General features: G+C 43.7%; 1 protein-coding gene across 1 annotated transcript in view; it reads right to left on the bottom strand.

Annotated features, from left to right (window-relative positions):
* LOC124612704 (ubiquinone biosynthesis protein COQ4 homolog, mitochondrial) overlaps positions 1-26,602 on the bottom strand; it is a 111,528-nt gene that overhangs the window by 48,720 nt on the left and 36,206 nt on the right. Inside the window, exons 2-3 of the mRNA XM_047141056.1 lie at positions 11,604-11,919; positions 2,685-2,787 (exon numbers count right to left, since the gene is read on the bottom strand). Of these exons, the coding sequence (XP_046997012.1) occupies positions 2,685-2,787; positions 11,604-11,919 (419 nt within the window). The remainder of the gene's footprint in view (positions 1-2,684; positions 2,788-11,603; positions 11,920-26,602) is intronic.

Below are 26,602 nucleotides of genomic sequence, written 5' to 3'. Positions count from 1 at the left end.
GGTGCCCCAGGGTAGGTCAGCAGAACCTGGGATGGGTGCTCTTAGTGGCTTAAGTTTGAACCCAGGGAGTGACAGCCAAAGACAGGCAGCTCTGATGTGCCCACAACAAACAGGTCTGGCTCAGATGAGTACTGGTAGTAGCAAACCTGTGGTGTTGTCTATTAATGTCAATCTGGCACCTAATAGTGGCATAACACTGTGTCGCCAAGTTTTACATAAAAATTTGTAAGAGTGTACAACTGGAGGACCAAGAAAGTCCTGTTAATGGCCTGAGTAGGATGTCCAGATGAGAAACAGCTGCAGCCTTACACAACACAAAATGACCCTGAGCCAACGGCTGGAGGAGGCTTGGAGAGGTGACCCAGAGAGCGAAGGTCAGTAGAATGATAGGAGGCTGGGACAGAGCCGAGGAGGCTGGCAGAGCTAATGAGGCTGGTGCTGGTGGCATACTGGTACCTGTGGGCCTGGTGCCGATGGCAAAAAAAGGAAGGAGGAAGATTATGGTCTAACATCACATCGGCACTGAGGTCAATAGAGATGGAGCACAAGCTCAGATTGTATCAAGGATGGGGGAGGAAATTGGCCATATCCTTTGAAAGGTACCATCCAAATGGAGTGATTTAGGGAAAGCACAGAAAACCCAAGTCTGGATCACCAGGTGTGGATTCAAATTTTCGTCCCCTCAAATGCGAGTCCATGTGGCTAACCATTGTACCACTTCACGTGGTTTTGATGGGGGTGCCACTGACTGGTTCAGTGTTGCTGCCCTGGAAGGGACTGGTGCTGCCAAAAGTTAAGGAAATAGCATGAGAGCATGGATTCTGGGCCATCTGGATCCCTCCATTCACCACCACCTTCTCTGAACTACTCAAATGGGACTTATCCTTTGAGTCCGTAATCATCTTCACTTCAGTCAGCGGTAACCCACAGTCTCTGCACCCTCCATCCAAAATCTTCATGTTACTCTGTCCTGTCACCTCCTCCAAATTCCTGTCCCCCCCTCCCAATTCATTTTCCCATCTCACATTCAGCATGCACTGCTCCTCACTGGCTCCAATAACTGTGCATCACTTGCCTAGCCTGTGCATCAGACAGACTTCCCTCCTGTGTTCAGCTGCCAGGGGCTGGTGTGTGTGTGTGTGTGTGTGTGTGTGTGTGTGTGTGTGTGTGTGTGTGTGTACTCTAGCTCAAAAAAGAATTATACCAAAAGCTAGCAAATTTTCTTTCCTCAATGTTTCTGCTTTTTGGTGAGTGGTGTCATTTACTTCAAAGTATTTACATTCTACCAGAACTTGCCTACAAAATTTACCATATACTTTTAATCTTACTATTTGCATTATTTATTGTCAGGATATGCTTACTAATGAACATTTTAATGACTTTTCTTACAATAAAAACCTATTTTTTGTGGTATCTTGATTTATTCTGGTTTTTATATAAATTTCAATCTTCCTCTTACAAGAGGTTCCGATTCATTTAATTATCCATGGATAACTTGATTTTTTAATGGACTTTCTGGATAACTTTTTAAGAAAGCTACTTGCAAATACTGCCACATATTCATTATGGAGTGAATTGAATCTAACATTAGCGTCTCTTTTTTTATATATACCTCATCCTATACCATCTCATTTAACTTACTCTTTAAACAGTGTATCCTGTTCTCAATAATAAGCCTCATTGCTTTGCATGAACCTTGCTCCAGGCTGTAAGTTGCTATATTGTCTGTTTTCACTAATTGTGTAACATGTTCAGATAATCCATTAACACAGGATACCCATCAATTGTTTCAGCCTGAGCACTGCCTATAGATATGTCTTCAATCAGGGTCCTGCTATCTTGCTACATATGAGTCGGAAAATTAACTACTGAAACATCCAAATGATGTTTCCAGTTCATTTTTTTTAGCTTGGGTTTGATTCTTGGCCAGGTTGGAAATTTTATCCTCTCATAGGCTGGATGGTGTTTTGTCCTCGTCATCATTTCACCATCATCTATCACTTAATGTAATTGTATCTTCATTGATTTCATCCCGATCAATCCACTAATTTAATTTCAGTGAGTCAAAATCAATTGACATAACTCCCTGTGGCAAGGTAGGCCATGGTTTTCTATCCTACCCATCCAGTGCTATTTCCACATGCCCCTTGGGAGACCCTCTGGCTATACTTTTCAAAGATTATAAGTGGAAGCATAAGTGGTAATGAAAGTTTGAGTAAGTGCTGACAAACTGATCAGGTAGCATAATGGTTGACATAAAGGTAGCAAATTTTTATTAGTCAAAACATATTTACTACATTGTAGGTTCAGTCTAATTGGTTTTCACTACTACCATTTCAATGGCTTTAGCTATATTAATCCATTCATTTCATTTCAGTGAATCAAATTAAGTTGGTTACATTCCTATGTAAGAGTAAGCCATAGTGCTCCAACAAATTCATTTCTGATGTTACTCCCACCTACCCCATGCAAGACACTCTGTTGCAGTGGTTTGAATCGTGGGTGGAAACATTAGAATCAACAAAGTTCATGTCTGGTCAAAAGCAAGCTCAAATAGCATATGGTTAAGACACCTACTTGTGTAAAGTCGGAAATCCAGGTTCAGGTCCAAGTATAGCAAGAATTTTCATACAGACTTATATATTACACACTCAGTGTTATCTTTTATAATACATTGTACTCACATTCTTGTCAAGGAAGTCAGTGTAGATTCTTCCCAGACTTCCTTCTGGTAGTTCCCTCAACTTTTGAAGATCAACAGTTCCAGAATTAATTCGAGGCTTTTCCCTGTAAATTTAAGACATTACATTCACAAATTTTAATTTGCTTAAAATGTGAACAGGACTTGGCACAGAGTAACTTTGATTGATGGCTTCAGTGAAATAATATAACTAAACTAATTTTATTTTGTCTTTGATGTCATATCAAAATCAACATCAATCAGGTGACAATGTGTCATATATAGGCTTGGAAAATTATATTTACTGAGTAGTGTTTAGATGTACCACTCTTCATTCAATAAAAAGTGTCCTAGTGGTGAGATAATATTAGACTGGTAGGTATGCCATATTGTAGTGGCATCATCTAATACCACTGTGGAAACCGAACAGCTGGTGCCACATTACTCTCGGCTGCTATTGTGCAACTACGTAGTGGACTCTGGTCAGCAGAAGCAGCCTCTGATGGGACCACACAACGGTGTGGCATATAAGCCAGCTGAGGGCTGGTCTCAGTCAGCTGTGATGCAATCTGGGGAGCATATGGCGAATATGCCCCTGGTTCATCATAGTTGTTAATATCATGGATTCTACCGTCGTAGGCAGAACTTCGGGGCAGAGTTGGATTGAGCTTTGCTTCGGAATATGTGCTGTTTCCATGGAACATACTGTTTATATATCTTATAAATAAACCGGGGATATCCCCACAAGCTGATGTATATCTCATCCTTAAAAAGTGGTGTCGACATGGTATCTGTAACACGTGCATATCAAATCATGAACATTTTTTAAATTAGGTGAGAGAGTGGGTGTTTCAATCATGGAGGAATTCACCTAGTGACAAACATCACACAAGGATATCAGGAGCTAACAACAGATTGATTACAGGCAGTGCAGAGTTAGTGAGTACAATAGGAACATCTATTGCACTTTACAGGCTTTCCACCATTCACTGAACAAGATGAAGAGAGGGACACTTACACACACAACTACAGTTATATTTCTTGGCTTGGCAAATTCCTATGTTGTTGTCAGGAAACCTGAACTGTATCAATTAATACAGAGCCAATAACAGATTCAACTTGAGTTGACTGGAATATTTTATTTATTATAAGACCATTTTTGATAAAAATTTTAAGATCTTTTTTGATAAAAGGCATGTTATTGCACCCAGATTAGAATTTTGTCATCTGAAAAAGGCCCCCAGTCAGTCTCATGCAGACTAGGCTGCCAACTTACATGGATTAAGTATGAACTGCAGTTTTAAATGTTTGTGCAGGCAGAATTAGACTCTCTAATCAAGAACACTATAGTTCATTTTACCCCAAACCTGGAAGTGAGGAAGCACATATTGAGGAAATCAATAATGTAAATAGTTCAAGCTTATAAGACTGCCCACACAGCTCAGAGTTTGTTTATAATGGAAGAAGATGTTGGGGCAGTCAACTCTCAGGCATCGCCAGGCAGGATGTCATGTCACCTCTGGTGGGGCTCACACCTGCTCCATGGCTTAGATGACCCCATAAAAAACAACACCTGTTGCAGTGGATGACAATTTTAGCAGCAGTACCTTAACTAGCCGTAAACATTGTTTCCTTTGCTACGTGTACATACTGTGTCCCCATTAGTGGGCAAGATGCCACAGGTTCAGGAAAAAGGACTCTTGCAAGAAATATGTTGTAACAGTTCCAACACAGATATGTCCCTAACCATAGAACTATACCACGTGAGTGATAAATCTATGAAAGTGCAGATTACTCAGAATGCCAGTAAATGTATATGGATGCCTTAATTGGCAAACACTGTGTGAGGTTACTCTTGGGTCCCTTGACTGTTTCCATGATTTTGGGTTTACAGTTTGTGAAACAGTGCACCACACTCCCCTGATAACATTATGCAAATCTAATGGTATCTTGAAAATTTGGGGTGATTCAAAGTAAAGGTCAATGCACAGGTGGAAGTGGAAACTTACCACTACCACGCCCAAATGAACTTGCACTTGATTCAGTAAAATTGACCTCACACCAAGACACATATTTTGAAACTCTATTGTATGCAGCACCACAGGCTTATTCAGTGTTAAATATGCCATACCTTTATCATTATAATCAGTTACCCTTTGCAGTCTCCTCAACCACTGCCATATTTCAGCATTTTAGGGATCACATATTACAAAATATTCCCAACTGTACTGCATACCTTAATGACCCTTTGGTCTCAGGTGAAACTCAAAACAATCACTTCCACAACCTTGATCTCTCATTCCAGATGCTGGCAGAGAAAGGACTTCCATGAAACTTGCACAAGTGTTCTTTCAAGCAACCACATATTGACATATACAGGGTTGTTGAAATCTTCGACAAGTGGACTTCCATAAATGCAAGACTCTGTCTCAGCCACCATCTGTAAAGAAGTGATGTCAAATATCACACCTCACACCCTCTGTGGTTTTGTAGCAACTGCAGGTCAGGACCTAGCAGAAAGGCTTCATGGCTGCCCAAAACCACATGGACATGCTGCTCCTGCTGCTGGTGTATGTTATCACCTAGGCTTCTCCTTCCCAGGTGGGCATTCCAGCACGGGCTGTGAGATCAGATGCCACCCAATGTGGATCTGTGGGACAATCACCATCTGCCACAGGTCCCATTATGTTTACCATGGCTTCCATCCATAGATCTCAAAAGTGCTGCCAATATTTACTTTGCTTCCACAGTTCTGATCAGTGGTTGCTGGTTTCTCCACTGCTGGTGACCCTCCCATTCCCAAGGCTACTTGTTCAACTTCCAAGGTGCCTGGTTCTGACTTAGCCTTCTGCAGTGATGCCTATGGATATTGGTTCCCTGTCTTTCTTGGTGATGGATCCACTGGACTGCATGCCATCTATATTATTATACTCAGCTGTCACTACAGTGAGGGAAGGGGATGTATTGGTGCATCCTGCCATCACTATGGAAACTGAATAGCTGTCACAACATTACTGTTGATCACTGTGGTGCTATTCAGAGGGTGCTGGTGATCAGGAGTGGCCTCTGGTGAGACCACACCAGAATCCAGCATATAAGCAAGCCCAGGACTGGTCGAAGTTATGGTGTGATCTGTAGAGTGCATGGCGAGTATGCTACCAGTTCACCTTATGTGGTCTCTATTATACAGGGTGATTCAAAAAGAATACCACAACTTTAAAAATGTGTATTTAATGAAAGAAACATAATATAACCTTCTGTTATACATCATTACAAAGAGTATTTAAAAAGGTTTTTTTTTCACTCAAAAACAAGTTCAGAGATGTTCAATATGGCCCCCTCCAGACACTCGAGCAATATCAACCCGATACTCCAACTCGTTCCACACTCTCTGTAGCATATCAGGCTAACAGTTTGGATAGCTGCTGTTATTTCTCGTTTCAAATCATCAATGGTGGGTGGGAGAGGTGGCCGAAACACCATATCCTTAACATACCCCCATAAGAAAAAATCGCAGGGGTAAGATCAGGGCTTCTTGGAGGCCAGTGATGAAGTGCTCTGTCACGGGCTGCCTGGCGGCCGATCCATCGCCTCGGGTAGTTTACATTCAGGTAGTTACGGACAGATAAGTGCCAATGTGGTGGCACTCCATCCTGCTGAAATATGAATTGTTGTGCTTCTTGTTCGAGCTGAGGGAACAGCCAATTCTCTAACATCTCCAGATACTGTAGTCCAGTTACAGTAGCACCTTCGAAGAAAAAGGGACCAAAAACTTTATTGGCTGAAATGGCACAGAAAACGTTCACCTTAGGCGAGTCACATTCATGCTGAGTTGTTTCCCGCGGATTCTCAGTGCCCCGAATACAGACATTGTGACGGTTGACTTTCCCGTTAGTGTGGAAAGTTGCTTCATCACTAAACACAATCTTTGAAACGAAAGATTCATCTGTTTCCATTTGAGCAAGGATAAAATCACAGAAATCGATTCTTTTAATCTTATCAGCTGCAGACAGTGCTTGAACCAATTTCAGGCGATAAGGTTTCATAACTAACCTTTTTCGTAGGACTCTCCATACAGTTGATTGTGGAATTTGCAGCTCTCTGCTAGCTCTGCGAGTCGATTTCCTGGGCTGGGAACAAATGCTTGCTGGCTGCGTGCTACATTTTCATCACTCGTTCTCGGCCGTCCAGAACTTTTCCCTTTGCACAAACACCCATTCTCTGTAAACTGTTTATACCAACGTTTAATACACCACCTATCAGGAGGTTTAACACCATACTTCGTTCGAAATGCACGCTGAACAACTGTCGTCGATTCACTTCTGCCGTACTCAATAACACAAAAAGCTTTCTGTTGATCGGTCGCCATCTTAGCATCAACTGACGCTGACGCCTAGTCAACAGCGCCTCAAGCGAACAAATGTACAACTAAATGAAACTTTATAGCTCCCTTAATTCGCCGACAGATAGTGCTTAGCTCTGCCTTTTGTCGTTGCAGAGTTTTAAATTCCTAAAGTTGTGGTATTCTTTTTGAATCACCCTGTATTGTCATGGATGAAACTCTGAGATGGCACAGACTGGTCTTTGCACTGAAATAAAGGCTTACATTTGCTTGCACTGTTTCCAAAGAGCATGCTGTATACATCTCTTGCTGTAAGTAAAGTGGGGCAAGTCCCCACAACCTTGTATCTCTCCTTTACAAAACATACAGAATGTGGAAACTCTCTTTCCTCTTCTTTTCTCCCTATAGTACATAAATTATAATATAAAAAAGGAATTACGAATAGAAGATAATTTTGTAAATAGTATAAAGTAACTTATAGAAACAGTGTTGAACACTGTAGCAGTATATTTTCTACTCTACTTACGAGTCAAATGTGTTTCTTATCGTATCAGTAGTGCACAATGTAATTTATGAAGAGCTTGTACACAACATTGCTACCTTAAGAACAATGGAAATTCCTGGATAGAATAATACATACACTTTGTATGTGTTTGGGCATCTGCATGATTGTACGTGTGCATGTGTTTACTTTTGCTAGAGGAAGGGCAAGAACTCGAAAGCTAGTGTAAATACTATTTTCTGTTGCCTGTTCCTATTCACCACACATCAGTCAGCTAAGGTGAGTAGTTGTCTTACATTTCTACCTTACTTTTATTTTCTTTCACCCAGGGAAATTAATACCTCTGTGGATGTCTCATGTTTGCAAAAAGTTTCAAGTAACACTGTGCTTGAGGTTCTTTAAATTGTTGATACTACCATAAGTAATCGGTTGGATATTTTCATGGGTCAGAGTATGACAACAACATATCACCTTCAAACACAATGTATAGTGAAGTCCAGATGATGTACAAAAAGGTGAAAATATGAGACTAATTTACTTTGTCCTGGCATGGTCTTCAGTCCGAAGACCAGTTTGATGTCGCTCTCCATGCTAGTGTATCATGTGCAAGGCTCTTTTTTTTTTTTTTTTTATAGCTTCTGTGACCTGAATACATTTAAACCTGCTTACTGTAGCCAATTCTTGGTCTTATTGTACAATTTTACTCCACATTTCCTTCCATTACCAACTTAACTATTCCTGGATACCTCAAAATGTGTACTATCAACTCTTCTTTTAGTCAAGTTGAACTGTAGTGCTGTTTTCTTCCCAGTTACTTCCTTAGTCATCTGATTTACCCAACTAATCTTCAGCATTCATCTGCAGCAACATGTTTCCGAAACTTCTGTTTTCTTCTTATTTGAAGTGCTTAACACACACATTTCAGTCCTGTACATGGCTACACTTCAAACAAACACCATTAGTAAACATTTAAAACATTTAAATTTAGATTTGATGGCAACAAATTTCTCTTTTTCATAAATGCTTCTCTTGCTATTGCCATTCTGTCTTATATCTACACAACTTTGGCCATTGCAAAACTACCACTTTTAGTATCACACTTCCAAATATAATTCCCTTGTTTTACTGTGGTTGTATTTATTTTGTAACATTTTTATTCAAAACAAATCCATTCTGTCCCTCTGATCTAGTAAGACTCATTTTTCATTTTCTCCTGTATTTTATAGTGTCATCAGGATAACAGGAAATGCAGCCTTGCAAGATGAGTTAGGCAAGGTGTTTTCATTATACCAGAACTATTATCAGCAGCCCTAGAGGAAGTTTTCAGATACTTAAAACTGAAGGAACAAAGAAGAAATAATGTGTTGCTTTGCTGATGACATTGTGCTGTTTGCTTCTAATGCAACTCAGTTTCAACAACTGGAACGAGTTTGGAATTAGTACTAAGATCAACTGCAATAATTCTAAAATAGTATATAATCAATACACTAAACAGTAATTACCTCATAAACTGACGATGATGAGTTATTATATTTAGGGCATTAGAAGACAATGACTGGATAGGGAATAAAAGAAGTATACTGAAGAGAAAAAATGACCTAGATAGCTTTTGATAAACTAAATAGAGTTTTCAAAATGAAGACTCCAGTGAGTTTGAAATATAAAGTTAACAAACAGTCACTATTGACAGTTTTGGCTTACAATAATGACACATGGACTTTTAATGTGAAAACCATTCAAAGACTGAGAGTCTCTCAGTGACTGATGGCACGATGCTTATTGGAAATTACTTGAGGAACCGGAATGCAAACAAAGAAATAAGGAAAATGTACTTATGCGTGTAACAAAAATTAAATGAAAAGTGTGCAGGATATGTAGGCAGGCACATGGGTAATGGATGGACCAAAGAATATCTTTGCTGGTTTCTAAGTGATAACAAAAGCCTTAGCACCTGGAGATAACAGTCTCTCTCTCTCTCTCTCTCTCTCTCTCTCTCTCTCTCTCTCTCTCTCTGTGTGCGCGCGCGCTTGTGTGTGTGTGTGTGTGTGTGTGTTTTCTACATCTCACAAAGGACTTTGTCTGATACCTTAGTAATATCCAGCAGTCTACTGTTAAATGTGCCTCTTTGTCTCTCAGTACCTCTTTACACAATGAGTAACAACATACCTTAATAACCTTAATACATGTTGTCGACGGGACGTTAAACACTAACCACCACCACCACCTTAATACATACTGTTATTATTCCATCCTGTATTTTCCATTGTTTAAAGGTTCACATAAGGTGAATGCACACATTTGGAAATAATCAGTGGATATTGACATAGAATTACAGTTCTTTTTACAATAAAAGAGGAACAGTTGTGGAGAGACAGTAAAAGGTATTCCCTCTCATCCATAATCTGTGAAGACAGGTTACATCTAGTGCACTAAGGGAGTAAGGATGTGTAGAATAACGGAACCATAATAAGTGATTTAAATGGCTGAGCAGTGACATACACGTAGGCCCAACAGCACCCTCTTTTGTGTGACTGGATGCAATGCTCAGTAGGTGCGGACCCATCGTACAAAGTGGAGAAGTGTGACCAAGTGCCACTATGCCACACTGATATCACAACATGGCATGTTAGCATGTGTGTGTTTGAATGAAGCAGAATGATTTGTCTCCAGGAGGCAACCTTGTCATTCCATAACATTGCAGCTTGTACAGGGCATACTGCTTCATCAGTGAGACATCAAGATCATAGGATGGAATATTGGCATGTGAGTGGGGCAAAATGATTGGTCTCTGAGTGGAAAGTCTGTCACTCTGTGACATGGCAGCTCATACAGGGCACACTGATTCGTCAGTGAGGTACATGTGGAATCAGTGGAGAGAAGAAGGCCATACGCAGTACAGCGTACTGGACAACACACTTGACCACAATATGAGATGACTGCCATCTTGTTCACTTGGCCGTAACGGACAGAACAGCTTCGTCCACAGTGTTGGTATAATGTGTAGCTCTGCAGTCGGTATGGACATGTGTGCGTCAACAGTTTGACACTATCTTATGGAAAGTGGACAGGTGATGTGCATGCCATTCTGTTAGCTGCCATTGACCAGAACCCACCAACAGCACAGACATTAATGGGCATGTGTACGTGAGCACTGGTTTGCTGAGTGGCAAAATGAAATGTTTTCAGATGAGTTCCTCTTCAATTTGTCCTGTACTGTTGGCGACATACGCATTCAATGCCACCATGGTGAACGCAATTGGGAAAACTGTATTGTTGAGTGATATAACAGACAAATGACATGTGATGGTTTGGAGTGCCATTGCCTATAGCACGTGATCTTGTCTCCTGTGTTTTGAGGGTGATCTGAACAGCTACCACTGCATCAGGAAAGTTTTACAGCCTTAGGTATTGCCCCTCTTGCAGGCCATTCAACATGCCATATTTGAGCAGGACAACATCCGGCCACATACAGCAAGAAATGTGCAAGCCTTCTTCAAAGAACAACAGGTAACACTGCTCCCCTGGGCCTGCCTGTTTGCCTGGCAAGTCACCCATCCAACACATCTGGGATACGGCCGGTTGGCAACTTGTTCTTTCAGCTCCTCCTGGAGGCACAGTTGATGCTTTGTGCATGTGCCTACAAACTGCATGGCAGATTATTCCCCAGCAGCATATTCAGGTACTCTTTGATTCCATAACACAATATCTAGTAGGCCTGATTGCAGCATGTGGTTCTGAATTTCCACAGTCACAGTGCATGTGCAGTTCTGTAATGCTAATCATTTGTGTGGTGTCATGTCCCTAATCACTGGAATGAGTTTCATTGTGATCACATTTATCTGTCTTGGTATTTTACTTTTTCCAAACAGTAGTGTAAGTAACAAGTAAAATATTAACACCTTTTAAGAAATTTTCATATCCAATTATTTTCATTTTTGCTTCTTGTCTTTTGGTATGTTTTCTTAAGTCATCATTCTGACACATTTCTTTTTTCTGCTTCTCCACTGTACTCTTTCTCTTCTCTCTAGATATAAAGAACACATGAAACTAATGATAAGACATTGTGTGTTACCACTTACATTAAGATTTGTTTTCCTTCACCACTCTGTAGCATCTTCTGTTGCATATACTTAATTGGTCCCTCCCCTCCTGTTTCACCCAAAGTAGCAATCACGTCACCCCTTGAAGGATCCATGAGGGCAACAGCAGATGAACCAAAGAACAGTGCTATTTTTTGAAAAGTTGAAGTGGGAATGTGTGAAGAGGCATAGTCAGCTTCAAAGTTCTGTTGATGGCTTATGTTTATTACAGCATCTGCCTCAAGTCTTCCTGTACTTTGTTGAAATGCATTAAACGAATTATGCAGACATCTGTGGCTGATGGAAGAGTCTGATCCTGTTGGAAAAAGTCAAACACACCCATAAAGAAAACAACAGGTGGAAGCAACATTAAACTCAAGTAAACTCCAAGACATTCAACTTAACAGCTGAAGTGATGAAGCAATAACACTTGGTAAATAGTATTGTTTCTATTTGTAAATGAAAGCAATACAGAAAAATTCTACTTAATAGCTGGAAGCAGATTATCAAACACACACAAAGGTGTCAGAGTACTCAAATTTGGTACAAAGTTGTATGTAAGTGTTTGAGGGGAATGGGTGTTACAAGACAACAGGAAATTCACCCAGGATAGCACACCAATGGAGATGTAGTCAGATAAAATAAATAAGGCATCAGATGTCAAACCAATTAATCATCCTCTCTCTCTCTCTCTTTCTCTCTCGCATATTTTTGCCTGACCGCTTTGATATAATATCGGACTACTGACCTATATCACAGGTGAATTCCTTTGTAAAAATTCTAGAATAAACCTGTTTTATAACAGGCTCATAAATTTTATAAATAAATGCTCACCTCATGCCATCCAACAACATGGCTTGAAAAGTCTAAATCTACACAAACAGAAATTTTTGAATTCTTAGGCTATACTTTAAAATCTCTCAGTCAACATAAAATAGCTGCAGATATTTTCCCAGACCTTTCAAAAGTCTTCGATGTGCTGGATTACAAAATTCTGCTAAAAAAATTGGTAAGACAGCTACAGTCAGAACACATCACTTCAGTGTCAGTTCAACACTCTGAATAAAACAAGTACCAATTCTTTTCTTTCCAGTGAATTACTAATAAAGCCTCGGGGCTCAATCATAGGACTGTTACTCCTCTTGATTCATGTGGATGACCTTGTAGAATACATGAGTCCCCCCAAAAGTGTCCTATTTGCCAGTGGTACAAGTATATTGCTCTCTGGATCGTCCCCAGTAACCTTGCAGTCAACAGCAGAAGTTCCTACATGAAGACTTTCAGAATGGTTCATCAAAAACAATGTGTAGATTCTGACAACATTATGTGTTACAACTTTCATTTATTTCCACCATGTAGCCAAATGTCTGTTCGATCAAGATTAAAAAATGACCCTCTAGAAAATGTAAGTGTGACAAAATTTTTGAGTCTGTAGGTTCAGCAGGATTCAAAACGAGACACACATGGAAATAATTTGTCAAAGAAACTCTCATCTGTGTGCTATGGTCTAAGAATATTGAATTCTATAACAACAAAAACAACAATACTGCTTGCATAATATGCACAGTTCTGTTCACTGAGAATTCAAAAAAGAGCTCTAAGAATAAACTGTGGCCTTAAAAAATGGAATACTGAGCTTGTTGTTCTTAATGGTTATGCTTATTCAGTTATGACTACCCCTTGAAAAGAGGCAAATTACTGCAAAACAAGAATGTACACAACTACTGTGCCAGACAGCTATCAAATATACACGAAACATATCACAGATCATCATCCTATCAGAAGAGCGTAATTAACATTGGTGTTATTACATTACATTATAAGACACCACAAGAAATAAAAATTGCTACATATTCAATGTTTAAAATTAACTAAAGGCATTTCTATTCTGTAAAAGAATTTATGACTTTGTAAAAATAAATTTTACTTAAACAATTACTGACAAACTTAGATTGTAAAGGTAGGTGCCTAATTTTAATTTGCCTAATTATTTCAATCCATCCACAAACAGTTACTGAGAAATGTAGATTATAAAAATGTGTACCTAATTACTTTTACTTCTGTTTTACTGAAACTAAAAGTTACTAATCCTTATTTTGACCTGTGGCGCCGATGAGGTTGACACCAGCATCGATCTGAGTATCGTCTTTGAACTAAACTAAGTTTATCTTTGGGTGAAACTTCCATGTTAGTTCTGTGTAAGCCTTGCTTGTGTAAAGAGGTGAATAAATGAACTACTGTAAAATGGGAGTGTTGTTTGGTGTAACCGACCCAAATCTCTCCCTCACTGATGACCCCAAGTTGTAACGTCTTCCGTTTTCATCGTTTTACTGTGTCCGCGACCTCCGTGTCGGTTATTTTCGGGTGTATTACATCGACACAGCATTTGAACAATGACTTAACGCCTAATGCTGGATTTTGTGATCGACATGCATTGTGTTGCGGGCGATGTACACCCGCCAGGACTGCAACACGATGCCTCTCACTCGACGATTATGCCTATTTCACCGGAAGTTTTCGAGCCTGCAGCAGTAAGTGAGGTTAGAAGTGTGCATGACTCCGGCTATCAAACGTCAATCCGGACACATCCACAAAGTGTTGAGCTTCCGAAACCACAATCGACACATTACGGTGTCTCACCCGCGTCGGCCTTCCACGTCGCAACGGATCGCACTCAACCACAACATGTCATCTTCACGCTGCCACCCGAACAGCCATCGTTGCCACATCCCCTGGAGGCACTCTCTCCTGGAATACTACAGCAACAACAGCTTGATTGTGGCAGTGCCCCGACTAACTCAACTCAACCTGTTCTTCCAAACATTCTAAATTGTGGACAAAGTGTTCAACCATTACAAACTCGATGAGTCAACCAGGTTTCTGTGCCTCATCACCCACCTGCACGACCAGGAGGACTTGATTGCAGACCTGGTCGACTCCTGGGACTCATCTACCCGGTACACTCTAGCCAAAAAGACAGTACTACGTCGGCTTGCACACTCAACTGAGGCAGCAATACGGCAAGTGCTCCACATTGAGCAACTAGGCAACGACAAACCTTCCCAGCTCTTGAGACGGCTATGTGCCCTTGTTAGTGCTGATCTATTCTCTGACACAGCTCTCCTCGCCATCTGGTCAGATAAACTATATCCTCACATCCGCTTTGCTCTGGCTCAAAGGCCTCCTGAACCTGTCGAGCAAAGAATGACAATTGCTGACAAGCTACATGATGCATCACTGCTCGATTTCGCCTGACAAGTCTCAGGTTCAGGTTCATCGCCCTGCAGCTGGACGCGGCCGGGACCGTACTGTGCCGACTGTTCTGCTCGCCCTGGGAAGCAGTAAACAAGCAACTGAGACATCACCGGTTCTTCCCGCGGTCATGCCCCCTCCTGCAACAAAACCTGCTGTGGCCACCGAACCTCAGCCACTGCCACTGGCAACGAACTTTCCACAGGAAATGCAACCGCACTACCCTTACTGTTACTTCCACACACGGTTTGGTGAGGCGGCACGGAACTGCAGACCACCCTGCTACTTCCCAAATGCCAATCGCAGGTAGGTTCGGGTGCTGCCTCCTGTGCACAACATGACAGGCATCCCCCCAGTGCTCCATTCTGTCCGGGAACAAACGGATAATTGTGGACAACTTTACATTAAAGACATTTCGTTGGGATACCTTTTCTAGTGGACACAGGTGCCCACGTCCTTAGCGTCATCGAACATCCGCCCTTATCATACTTCACTGCAAGCTGTGAATTCAACTAAACTACAATGCTCGGGTTCAACCTCACACATTGTCTCACTCTCCACAAACTGCAAACTTGAGTGGACTTTTTTAGTGTGCGAAATTGACGAACCTATACCAGGCATTGACTTCTTGTGACACCACAAACTTTCACCGAACCTAGTGCAAAACACTGTGTTTCACCACCCGTCCAAGACTCACTTCCCCTGTGCTCTGTCGAGCAACCTACACTGTGACACATCGGTCCCCCGGGCTCATCTCACCCGCACATGCTTGTCTCTGTCGATGACGTTACAAGAAACCATACATAAGTGCCTTGTCAAGCTTGAACACGTCACTTGCCTATGCAAGGAAAACTTCCAGCTCTCCCTCCAGCTCCACAAAACACAGCTCCAGCTCTCCGATGCAACAAAGGAATTACAGACACTACAGCAAGGACAAAGCAAGGTCAGTAAGTGTGCCAAATCTGCTTGCAATCCCAGCAATTGAGCTTCCACGTGTTTACCTCCCGCTACCCCTCGCAACTGCACTATCAAGACTGCCAAAACATGTACTGACAGTTCCGCAGGGCCACACCCTCCTAACACGGCAGCATTTGACACTCGGCCGGACACAAGTGTGCATGCGCGACGAGTGTCACGTGTTCCTGAACTGACAGCTCCTACCCCGTCCCTCGTGGACAGTACCTCAAACAATGCAACTTTGGCTCCTGCATGCCGCCACTGACAACACAAACAGTGCACCCGCACCAAGTGTTTCGCCCGCAACCGTGCTGCCACAGGCCGCACCCTCGGACAATGGACTCACTAACGCTTCACGAGCTCTACCGAGCTCACCGGACCACAGTGCCACTGCTTCAGGCCGGCGGCCATCTTGTCACGTTGACTCCTGGGACACTTCGCCACTTCGGCTCCCGTCGGATCCGCCGAGTGGCTCCGAACACCACGACCACACCTCGCCTGCCCCGCCCGCCACACATTGCAAACAAACTGCCTCCCGTGCCATTGGCAACATTTCCGTCATCACCAACGGCACGTTTCACAAGCTTTGCCTCACGCCAGGCCCCCCGATCTCCAGTAAACCACATCGACTTTGTCCCCAGTGCCTCTCCGACCTTAAAAAAACAGATTTCTGAACTACTAAGCTCCGGCGTCATTGAACCCTCTATTGCCGACTTTACCAGTTCACTCGCAGGTGCGACCACATTCTCTGTCTTGATTGCAAACGGGCCTACCACCAGATCCCCATGGCACCTGAAGACATCGAGAAGACAGCAATCACCAACCCGGGTTATTTCAGTTTCGATTCATGGCCTTCGGTCTGAAAAACGCAGCCCAGACCTGGCAACGCTTCATCAATGAAGTGCTATTCGAACTAAAATTCTGCTTTGCGTATCTTGATGACATTCTTGTGTTCAGATCCTCGAGGACAACATTCAACATGTGCAAACTGTTATGAACACTCTTGCGGCAGCAGGCATCGAGACCAACTAGGACAAATTGCAGCTACATCAACCTGCTGTCACTCTTCTTAGTTTTCGTGTCTCTGCCGATGGCATCTCACCGCCCCCTGAGAAAGTACAAACAATACTAAACCTATCCAGACCTTTGTCATTCAAAGAGCTTCGGCGCTTTCTGGGGATGGTTAATTATTATCACCGACATCTACCTTGGGCTGCGGAGATTCAGGCCCACTGACGGACACCTTGGCAGGCACCAAGACTTCTGGATCTCGGCCTGTTCCATGGACCCCCGCTATGACTGCCTCTTTCACTGCCCTCAAAAATCTTCTTGCCAAAGCCTGCACCATCGCGCATCCTCATCCCAATGCGCAGCTTTTCATCAAGACAGACACGAGCGATACTGCCATTGGCACTCTCCTTAGCAAGACAGTCGATGGCCAAACTTTGCCTCTGCAGTTCTTCTCGCACAAGCTCACCGATGCACAACGGAAATATTCTGCGTTTGACAGGGAGTTGCTTGCGGTCTATGAAGCGATCAAGCATTTTAAGACTGATGTTGAGGGACGCCCTTTATATGTTTTAATAGACCACAAAGCCCTGGCTGCGGCCATTACAAACCCGCCAGCTGACCCGCCTCCTCGCCTCTTCAGATACATGCACTTCATATCTCAGTTCACTACCGATGTCAGACACAGACACATAAAGGGTGCTGACAATATAGTTGCTGATTTCCTTTCACGAGTCGATGCCGTTCATTCGCTGTTAAACCTCTCTGAACTGCCTAACCTCCAACCCACCGACGAGGACACACAAAACCTGATTTCAGACTACCTCTTCACTACACTTCGTCCGCACCACCTTCCCTGGCATTTCTGGTGAGATCTGGTGGGACGACAGTACGGGCATGTTATGCCCCTTCATCCCAACCATGCTCCATCGAGCTGTCTTCAATGTACTGCATAATTTAGCCCACCCCGGTGTTCGTGCGTGCGGAGCGCTTTTTGTGGAGAAATGTCAACAAGGACTGCCAGCAATGGGCACACTCCTGTGTCACGTGCCAACGCTGCAAAGTACACAAGCACACTTCACTCCCCCCCCTTGGCACCTTTTCGATCCCTCCTGGGCATTTCCAGCATATTCATATTGACATTGTCGGCCCTCTCCCCCCCCTCTAACGGCGTTCGTTATGTTCTCTCGTCTATTGACTGAACGACTCGCTGGGTCGAGGCTGCCCCCCTCCCCAATATCACGGCAGAAACTGTTGCTCGAGCTTTCGTCGAGTCATGGGTATCACGTTTCAGATGTCCAGCTATCATCACGACTGACCAGGGCTGACAATTTGAGTCGACCCTGTTCAATGAGATTTGTAACATTTGCAGCATCCGGCGCATCCATACCACAGCATATCACCTGCAAAGTATCAGGCTAGTTGAGCGCTGTCACCGCACTTTCAAGGCAGCTCTTCGATGCCACGACTCTTTATGGACGGAGGCCCTTCCTGTTTGTGCTACTAGGCATTCGTGGGATGTATAAGGAAAACCTCAAAGCCACAACAGCCGAGTTTGTATACGGCCAGAACATTGTTCTCCCTGGCGAACTTGTGAGCCCTTCTGCTTCTCTCCCTCAGTCTGACTTACCTTCCTTCGTGGACCGCGTCAGATGCCACTTCATCAACCTCCACATCCCTCCGCCTGCCAGCCATTCCCGCCCTAAGGTTCACATCCTGAAATCTCTGGACAACTGCGAGTACGTCATGCTCCGAGATGACACTGTCCGTGCTCCCCTCCAACCTCCATATACCAGCCCATACCAAGTTCTCTGGCGCTCAGCCAACACCTATGATATCCAGATAAAAGATTCAGCTGTTACAGTCTCTCTCAACAGACTTAAGCCCGACATGTCGAGCCCGCTTCTACGCCCCTTCAGGCCATGACCACACCACTCACTGTCACGGTGCACGACACTCCGACCACTCTCACTCGGTCGAGTGACTTCCAGCTCCAGTCGTCGAGCTCTTCTCTGACCTTGCCCTCTACTCTGGTCTCACGCACTCCGTCGAGTGATACATGCTCCCCACGTCGAGCTTACGTACGATCATGCCCTCGCTGTCAGGCCCTTCGCCGGTCCCTTCGACCTCTCCCCCGTCACCTGCCTCGCCCTGTTGAGGTTTCTCACGCCCCCCCATCTTGAACGTGCCCTCGCTCGAGGCGTTTGTGGATGTCCCCCCCGGACATAATCCATGACATCTCTATAATACTACGCGATGACACACTGGTCATCTTGTGTTTCCCTTCATCTGGTGCTCATGACACAACCTTAGCCATTCCCTGCCACCTGGTGAAATGTGTTCCCCTCTTGCCCGACGTCGACCTGGACATGCTTCGTGTGTTTGCCACGCCTACTAGAGACATCGTCGTTGTTGCTCCCGCAAACCGCCGTCCTCCCTGTCGCCACACGACCAGCACGCCCAGTACGACGCCCGGCGCACTTCAACAACTTCCAGGTTCGGTGGCCGAATCTTCCTTCACGACATCTACTGACACAGCTCCCCGACGACGCTGTCGAGCTGACCGTGGCCCGGCTCCTGTGGACCACCCCTGCCGACGCCATAGTCACCCCCCCCCCCCCCCCGGCCTCTCAAGGGTACTCTGTACCTTCGGGGGAGGGGGGGGGGGGGGCTATGTGGCGCCGATGGGGTCGACACCTATCCAATATCACTTGTATAATTTGGGCTGTACAATAAAACCAAACCACATTTCTTTGATTTAAAAAATAAATATTTGTCTGAAACAAAAAACTTTCATAAATTTAAAATGATCAAAACAAGGTCATGGCAAATATATGTAAATGACTGATCGTGAATTAATACATTTAGCCACAAGATAGGCTAAAAAAATACAAATGTTTTCCTTTCAGAAAATATCTGCAATAAAGGTAAGGTGCAAAATTCTAATAGAGCTGAACATTTATCCTCACATGTTCTGTTACATGAAGTTACATAGTGCTTTCAGTAAAATGGACAGAGCAAGTGCGTTGTTTTGCCAGGTGGGTGGAGATGGGGTTGGGGGGATGTGATCTATTAAAGTTACTTTTCACTCTACAGTCATTACAGCATACCAGAAGTAGTAAAGTGGTTGAAGGTTCTCTGTCCTTGACAAAATTACAAAAATTATTTTGTATAAATGCTACACATGAAATAATTGAGTTTAGGGCTTAAATGGTCCATAGTTCAGAAATCAATAATTACTTATACTTAGCTTTGTAAATTTAGTTGATTTATGTAATACTGTATTGTATATAAATACTTTGTCTATTTTTAATTTACAAAGAACTGCTAATGAAGCATACAGTTAGAACTTATGCTAATTTTGTTTATATTCAGTGCAGCAAAGGAAAAATTTGCCTCCTTTCTACAATACCATCAATATTCATTTTTGTGTTGTGGAAGAGCCGGCCATGCTAATTATTGTGTTCCAAGGAGCAATAATAAATGAACTTTATTTATTCTCAGTAATGGAATTCAACCAAATAGCCATTCACAGTTGTCTCAGTCCTACTAGGTTCTTGTCCCCCAATCACTGACATGGAAGAGTCCTGCCAAAGGAAACATCAGTGTAGCCATAACAGTGGACACTCCAGGTAAAAGGTCTCAGTGAGGTGGAAGCTTATAGCCAGTCAGAGGTAGCATGGTTGCTGATGAGAGATACCTCCATCAAATGGACTGGAGATGCAACCAGTGGGATCTGGCAGTGGTGGCAACTTGCATACAGATGGCCTGCAAGTACAGATGACTTCAGGCCAAGAATGGAGGAATCGAACAAGATGTGGAATGAAGACTCAGGATGTGGCTTGGAGCAAAGACGTGAGTGGCTGCTATGGAGAACTTGAACGAGGCATGGAGCAATGATGTCAATGGCCAGTGTAACTTGGATCAGAAGTGGAGAGAAGATTTGAACGTGACTCTGAGCGAAGAACTGTGATGAAGGAAGTTCCAAGTGAGGTACCAGTGACAACACTTGCTGCTTGGCCCAGAGCAACTGATCATGGTTGGCAAGGCGGCCTTCTTTATAGCAGACTGGTGATAGAATACTGCCAAAAAAAGTACTTACTGCACAAAAGTGAGCAGTACAAATAATTGTGGTATTCACCTGTGGACATCATGTAGGTACTTCTTCAAGGAGCTAAACATTTTAACTGTGCCATCACAATACATATTTTTGCTAATGACATGTCAAAGCTGTCAGTGACTCTGAGAGGAGTTCAATATGCTCACTCAACTGAGCATAATGTAGGGAGATAGGCTTGTGCATGTGAGTGTGTGTGTGTTCCTGCTTGTGTGCATGTTTTCTAAGTTTGGAAAAGGAATTTCATTCCGAAAGGTAGCAAAGCTTTGTACCTTTTGTTTGTGTACCTATCGATGATGCAGTGCTTCTGGCTTTTGGTGAGTCATCCCCTTTATTCCTAAATAATTCGCAATTCTCTACCAGAACTTTCCGTACATTATAATGAGTTCATTAATGTTAATGGTAATCATGTATACATATCCTGTAAACTAACTCATTCCAAACCATTTCTATAAAATAATCATTCAAATTATCTGTAGAACACCTAACCAACTGACTGGCTGGCACATGATTTGTGGAAGACGAATTGGTGCCTGTGATGATGATGTTAATTGCGGTGACTCTCGTGGTGAAGCTAGAGCCATGTGTTACCATGGTGGCTGCGGGTGATGTGGCTGATAACAAACACGATGTGCTTATGTTGGAGTCATACTGTTTATCCTGTCTTCCATAGTGGCATTGTCAACAGCCTGGAGAAGCAACAGCCCACAGTACACATCTGTGTTGCATAGCAGTGGACACCAGGGAATACAATACCCCTCTCCTCCTGGAAAAGAGGTGGTGAAACGCACTTGAAAGTGAAGCAGCTGCTGCCCAGAAGAGGCACCATGGACTTCGGCAGGCATTGGCAGCCTATGAGAGATTGATGTTCGATCAATGGCGATCACCCGAGATGTGACAGTGTCGATGGGCTGATGACACATCCCATGTGGCATTGATGTAGCCAATGGGGAAGGCCACCACAGCTGGGGAACTGAATACCACAGACAGGCAGGGTCATACTCAAGGAAGGCAAATCAGCTGCTGGAAGGCAGTGATGCAGACAAGATCAGGTGTGGCCCAGGGTTTCATCAGAACTTCCATGAGCATTCCCTCATATGCTGGAGGAAGAGGAGAGGGCATGGGAGCGACTGCTCAAGCAAGGCTAATATGGCAGGGGGCAATAACTTACAAATGGAAAAGGAAAATGATGGAGAAAATGTGACAGTTTGCATCAACGGGCTGATAGAGGGCAGCATAGTGGCAGCAGTGGCGGCTGGTGACTTATTTGCACCCACTAACAGCATTGGGGCAGCACAGATACAAGCACCTACACAGGCACATGACCCAACTCCTTTGCAGCAACAAGGGTGGCTGCGAAGGAGCCGGCAGCAGGCGACAGGCTGGTGCGACATTGGTGACAGGCCATTGGGATGGGCTTAGCCGGAAGGTGATGGGCTAGTAGGACATCAGCAAGGAGCTGACAGGCTCAACCATATAAGCATTGGGCCAGTGGGATATCAGCTGGGAAATGACAGGCTTGGGCAGATGTCAATACTCCAGTGGGACTTTCACAGGGTGCTGCTGGGCATGGCTGGAAGTGAGGGAACAGTGGGAGTTCAGTGGGGAACCAATGGGCTCAACCAGAAGTAACAGACTAATGGGATATCAGCGAGGAACCAACAGGCATGGCCTGCTGTTGATGCTCCTGTGGGATGTCAGCAGGATGCTAACATACTCAGCTGGCAATGGCTTTGCTTGTGGTGGCAAGTGGCATGCAGGTTAGCTTCTGTAGAAGTTTGATGTTCCATTGCATGCACTGTACTGGCAGCAGCGGTGCCAATACAGTCAGAGGCAGTGGATTCATACTGGAATGAGACACATGTATGTGGCGAGAGAGAAAAAAATCATTTGGAACTGTCCTAAGTAGTGCACCAAGATGGGTAGCTACACTGGGTCAGCACGGACAGTGTGAAAAAGTCTAACAGTTACTAATGGAACAGAATCCACTTCTCATCACCAAGTTTTGTGTTATAGTCAGGATAGCCACACAAATTAATGTGTCCCAGGTAGCAAGAATAAATGAGCTTTATTTACTCCCAATAATGGAATACAGTCAGGTGGACTTGAAATCAACACTACTTGGTTCCAATCCACTGATAGGCACTGACATAGCACTGGGAGAATCCTGACAAGGCCGGTGTCACTGTAGCCGCATCAGGTAGAGCGATAAGGGTTAAGGACAATCCAGCAGAGACGTGACAGACAGAAGCTTGTTGCCAGTCAGAGATAGGGTAGCTGATGTAGAAAAATGGCTCAATCATACAGGTTACAGACACAGCCAGCATGGTCCAGGAGCAACCGTCAGCTGTGTAAACCCAGGCCCCAGGTGAGGTGCTTGTTGGGGACAGCTTGGAGGACTCAGATGATGATGATGATGATGATTTGGGTCTGTGGGGTCGCCAGCATCCGTACAATTTCCCAATCTTTCTATTTCCAAGCTCACCACTTCCCAAAATGATGATAAGATGATGAGGACAACACAAACACCCAGTCTCCTGGGAGGAGAAAATCCCTGACCCGGCTGGGAATCAAACCCGGGACCCCGTGAGAAGGACTCAGGGACACAGCATGAAGACTTGAGATCCAGTTCAGAGCAAAGGCATCATTGGCCAGTTGAAGAACTCAAACAAGGCATGGAGTGAGGACTCAAATTCAGCTCCAAGAAAAGGGCTGCGCTGAGACAAAGGGAGCGCCAATTGAGGGGCAGGCAACAGCACTTGGCGCTTACCCAGAGCGACTCTTGATGTGAACTGCCTCTGGTCCACCAGGTGGCATCCTGTATAGCTGCCCAGCTGAAGACTACTGCAAAGGTGATCTGTGGGCACACGACTGGAGAAGAAGAATTGGAGTCCACGATGGCAGCACTAATTGCAGCACCTCACGTAGCATGCCTCTAGCAGCAAAGGTAGCACCATGTGTTACTGTGGTGGCTGTGGGAGATGTGATTGACAACCAACATGTTGTGCTTATGTTGTGATTGCACTGTTTATTCAGCCTCTTCAGCTGTGGTGTTGCCAGTGGCGAGGGGAGGTCGCAGCATGTAGCAGCTGTTTGTGTTGCATAATAGTGGATCCCAAGGGGTACAATATTGATATGTATCTGAAAAATTGAAACCTTTTACTGTTTGTTTTTAATTTTGTAGAATCTGATTCTGCTGGCCACTAAAACTGCAACACCAAGAAGGCAACATGCAACAAAAACATCAAATTTGAATGAAGTGTACTATGTGCATGGATATGTACTGATTATCAGTTCAGCACAAGTGCACACTTTAGGTAGAAATACTGCCATTTACAATCTGTATATGAAAAACAATTATGCAGTGAGTTCCTCATTCATGAATCATATATGATCGAGCCACATTAATGTGACCAACAACCACCTTTTACAGCATGGAGAGGAAGAGAGATACCAACAGGGATGTGGAGCCACGCCAACTTTAGTGCTATGGTCAGCTGCACTAGGTTTCTTGGTTACAGATCCATGGCATGAACAGCCCAATCGAGGCGGTACCTCAGACTCTCTATTGGGTTTTAATCTGTGGAGTTTGGCAATTGGAGAGTCAGGTAAACTCATCCTGGTGCTCTTCGAACCAGGCACATACACTGCGAGTTGCATGACATGTTGCATTGTCCAATTGGTGCGTGTCACCTTGCCAAGGAAAAACAAACTGCATGTAGGGGTGGACATGGTCCCCAAGGATAGTTGCATACTTGTGTTGATCCACTGTGCCTTCCAGAGTGAAGAGCTCACTCAGGGAATGCCTCAAAAGCACTTCCCAGACAATGATTGTTGCAGAGTGTTTGCTTTCAGACACTTCATGCCACACACACACAAATGGCCATCTATCCAGTGGAGCATGAAATGTGATTCATCTGAAAAGACCACCTGTCACCACGCAGCGAACATCCAGTTGCAGTATGGCATGAAATTTTCAGCCTTTGGCATTGATGAATAGCAGTCAGCATGGGAGCATGAACCAGGTGCCTGCTGTGGAGGTCTGTATGCAGCAGTGTTCGCTGAACTGTGATTGAGGAGAACTTAGTTAATTTGGGCAGTCAGTTGCACTTCTATTCATATTTACACATCTCTGCAGCTGTTGTAGACTCATCATCTGTAACCCACGGTTCACCACAGTTGCCTCAGCATCAGTTTTGCCATGTATGCTATATAGTAACAACAGTGGCATGCGAACAGTTTACAAGCTTAGCTATTTCAGTAAAGCTTCCACTCTCGGCCTGAAAGCTAATCATCATGTCCTCTTGGATGTCAGATAAATCAGCCTGTTTTCGCATTACGACTACTGCTGCACTGGTTCCTGAATCCCTCTGAAACGCTTGATACACCCTCCACTGCTAGTGTTACCACCTGCCGTATGTAAGTGATTATTGCATGTTGATGTCAAACATATGCAATGGTCACATTAATGACACTGGACCACATATCCAAATCTTGTTTTCTATGTGATGATCATGTTATCTTAGCCGTTTCGGAAAAGCTTCCACTCTTGACCTGGAAGCTAATGATCATGTCCTTTTGGATGTCAGATAAATCCATCCATTTTCATATTATGACAATGGCTGCACTGTATTTGCATCTCCCAGACATACTTGATATACCCATCACTGCTAGTGCTGCCACCTGCCATCTGTGAGTGTTTATTGCTTGTTGATGTCAAACATATGCAGTTGTCACATTAATGTCACTGGATCATGAATCTGAATGTTGCTTTCTATGAGATGGTCATGTTATACCTTGTGTAAAAAGGAAGAATGTTTACCAGCAAATATGTGAATTCAGCCACAGTAGAACTGTGGTTAACAGAGACCACAGTTTATTGTTCCACTATATTGCATTGTTCAGTATCCAACAACTGTATCATAAACATTTAATTGATGGGCTCATACTCAACACTAAGCAGGTATCAATGTTCCCATGTCACAAGTGCCTAGGAGGACTCGTATACTGTTCACTCGGCCATGAAGAATCATGCAGATGTGTTATGTACCTTGAGTCAAGGAATAGGCTTGTTTGCAGTAAGGTAAGTACCACACACACAGTGAGATGGTGTTTGAAGCATCACAGGCTGTCAGCATGGCAATTATTGTTGTGGCTTCCCTTGATGTGGCAGCAGATAGAGGCACGCCAAAAGTACGTGTGATGGTTTCAAGGAGAATAGACTGCATCCGTTAATTGGACAGCAAGCATTAAATTTCTGACATGTTAAGCCCTTTGATTGCTCCTATCTTTGTAGTCTCCATAATTTTATATTTGAACAAAGGTACAGAAGAGTGCATGCTGCTCTTTCTGCGATGATCTACCTCTGTAGGAAGGGTATTTGACTGTGGCCATGGCCAATATATTCTCCAGCCTGTATGATACTAACTTTTGTGTCCTGTATAACCCAAAATCAACAGCTACACACAACAAGTAAAATTTCATCATTTGCTACCTTTCGTGCTGTTGTTATTTTAACATGCAGCATGCACCTAACTATAACCCCAGAAAGATGCACAGTTATTTAATACAAAGAACAAAATTAACAGTAACAGACCACAGTCCATAGATCAAAGGCTTAATGTGGTACAACAAATTGCCAGAATCAATAATAGCACATTCTGGG

This window comes from Schistocerca americana, chromosome 1 (genome assembly GCF_021461395.2).
Source record: "Schistocerca americana isolate TAMUIC-IGC-003095 chromosome 1, iqSchAmer2.1, whole genome shotgun sequence".
Lineage (NCBI taxonomy): Eukaryota > Metazoa > Arthropoda > Insecta > Orthoptera > Acrididae > Schistocerca > Schistocerca americana.
This window is presented reverse-complemented; position numbering and strand designations above follow the sequence as displayed.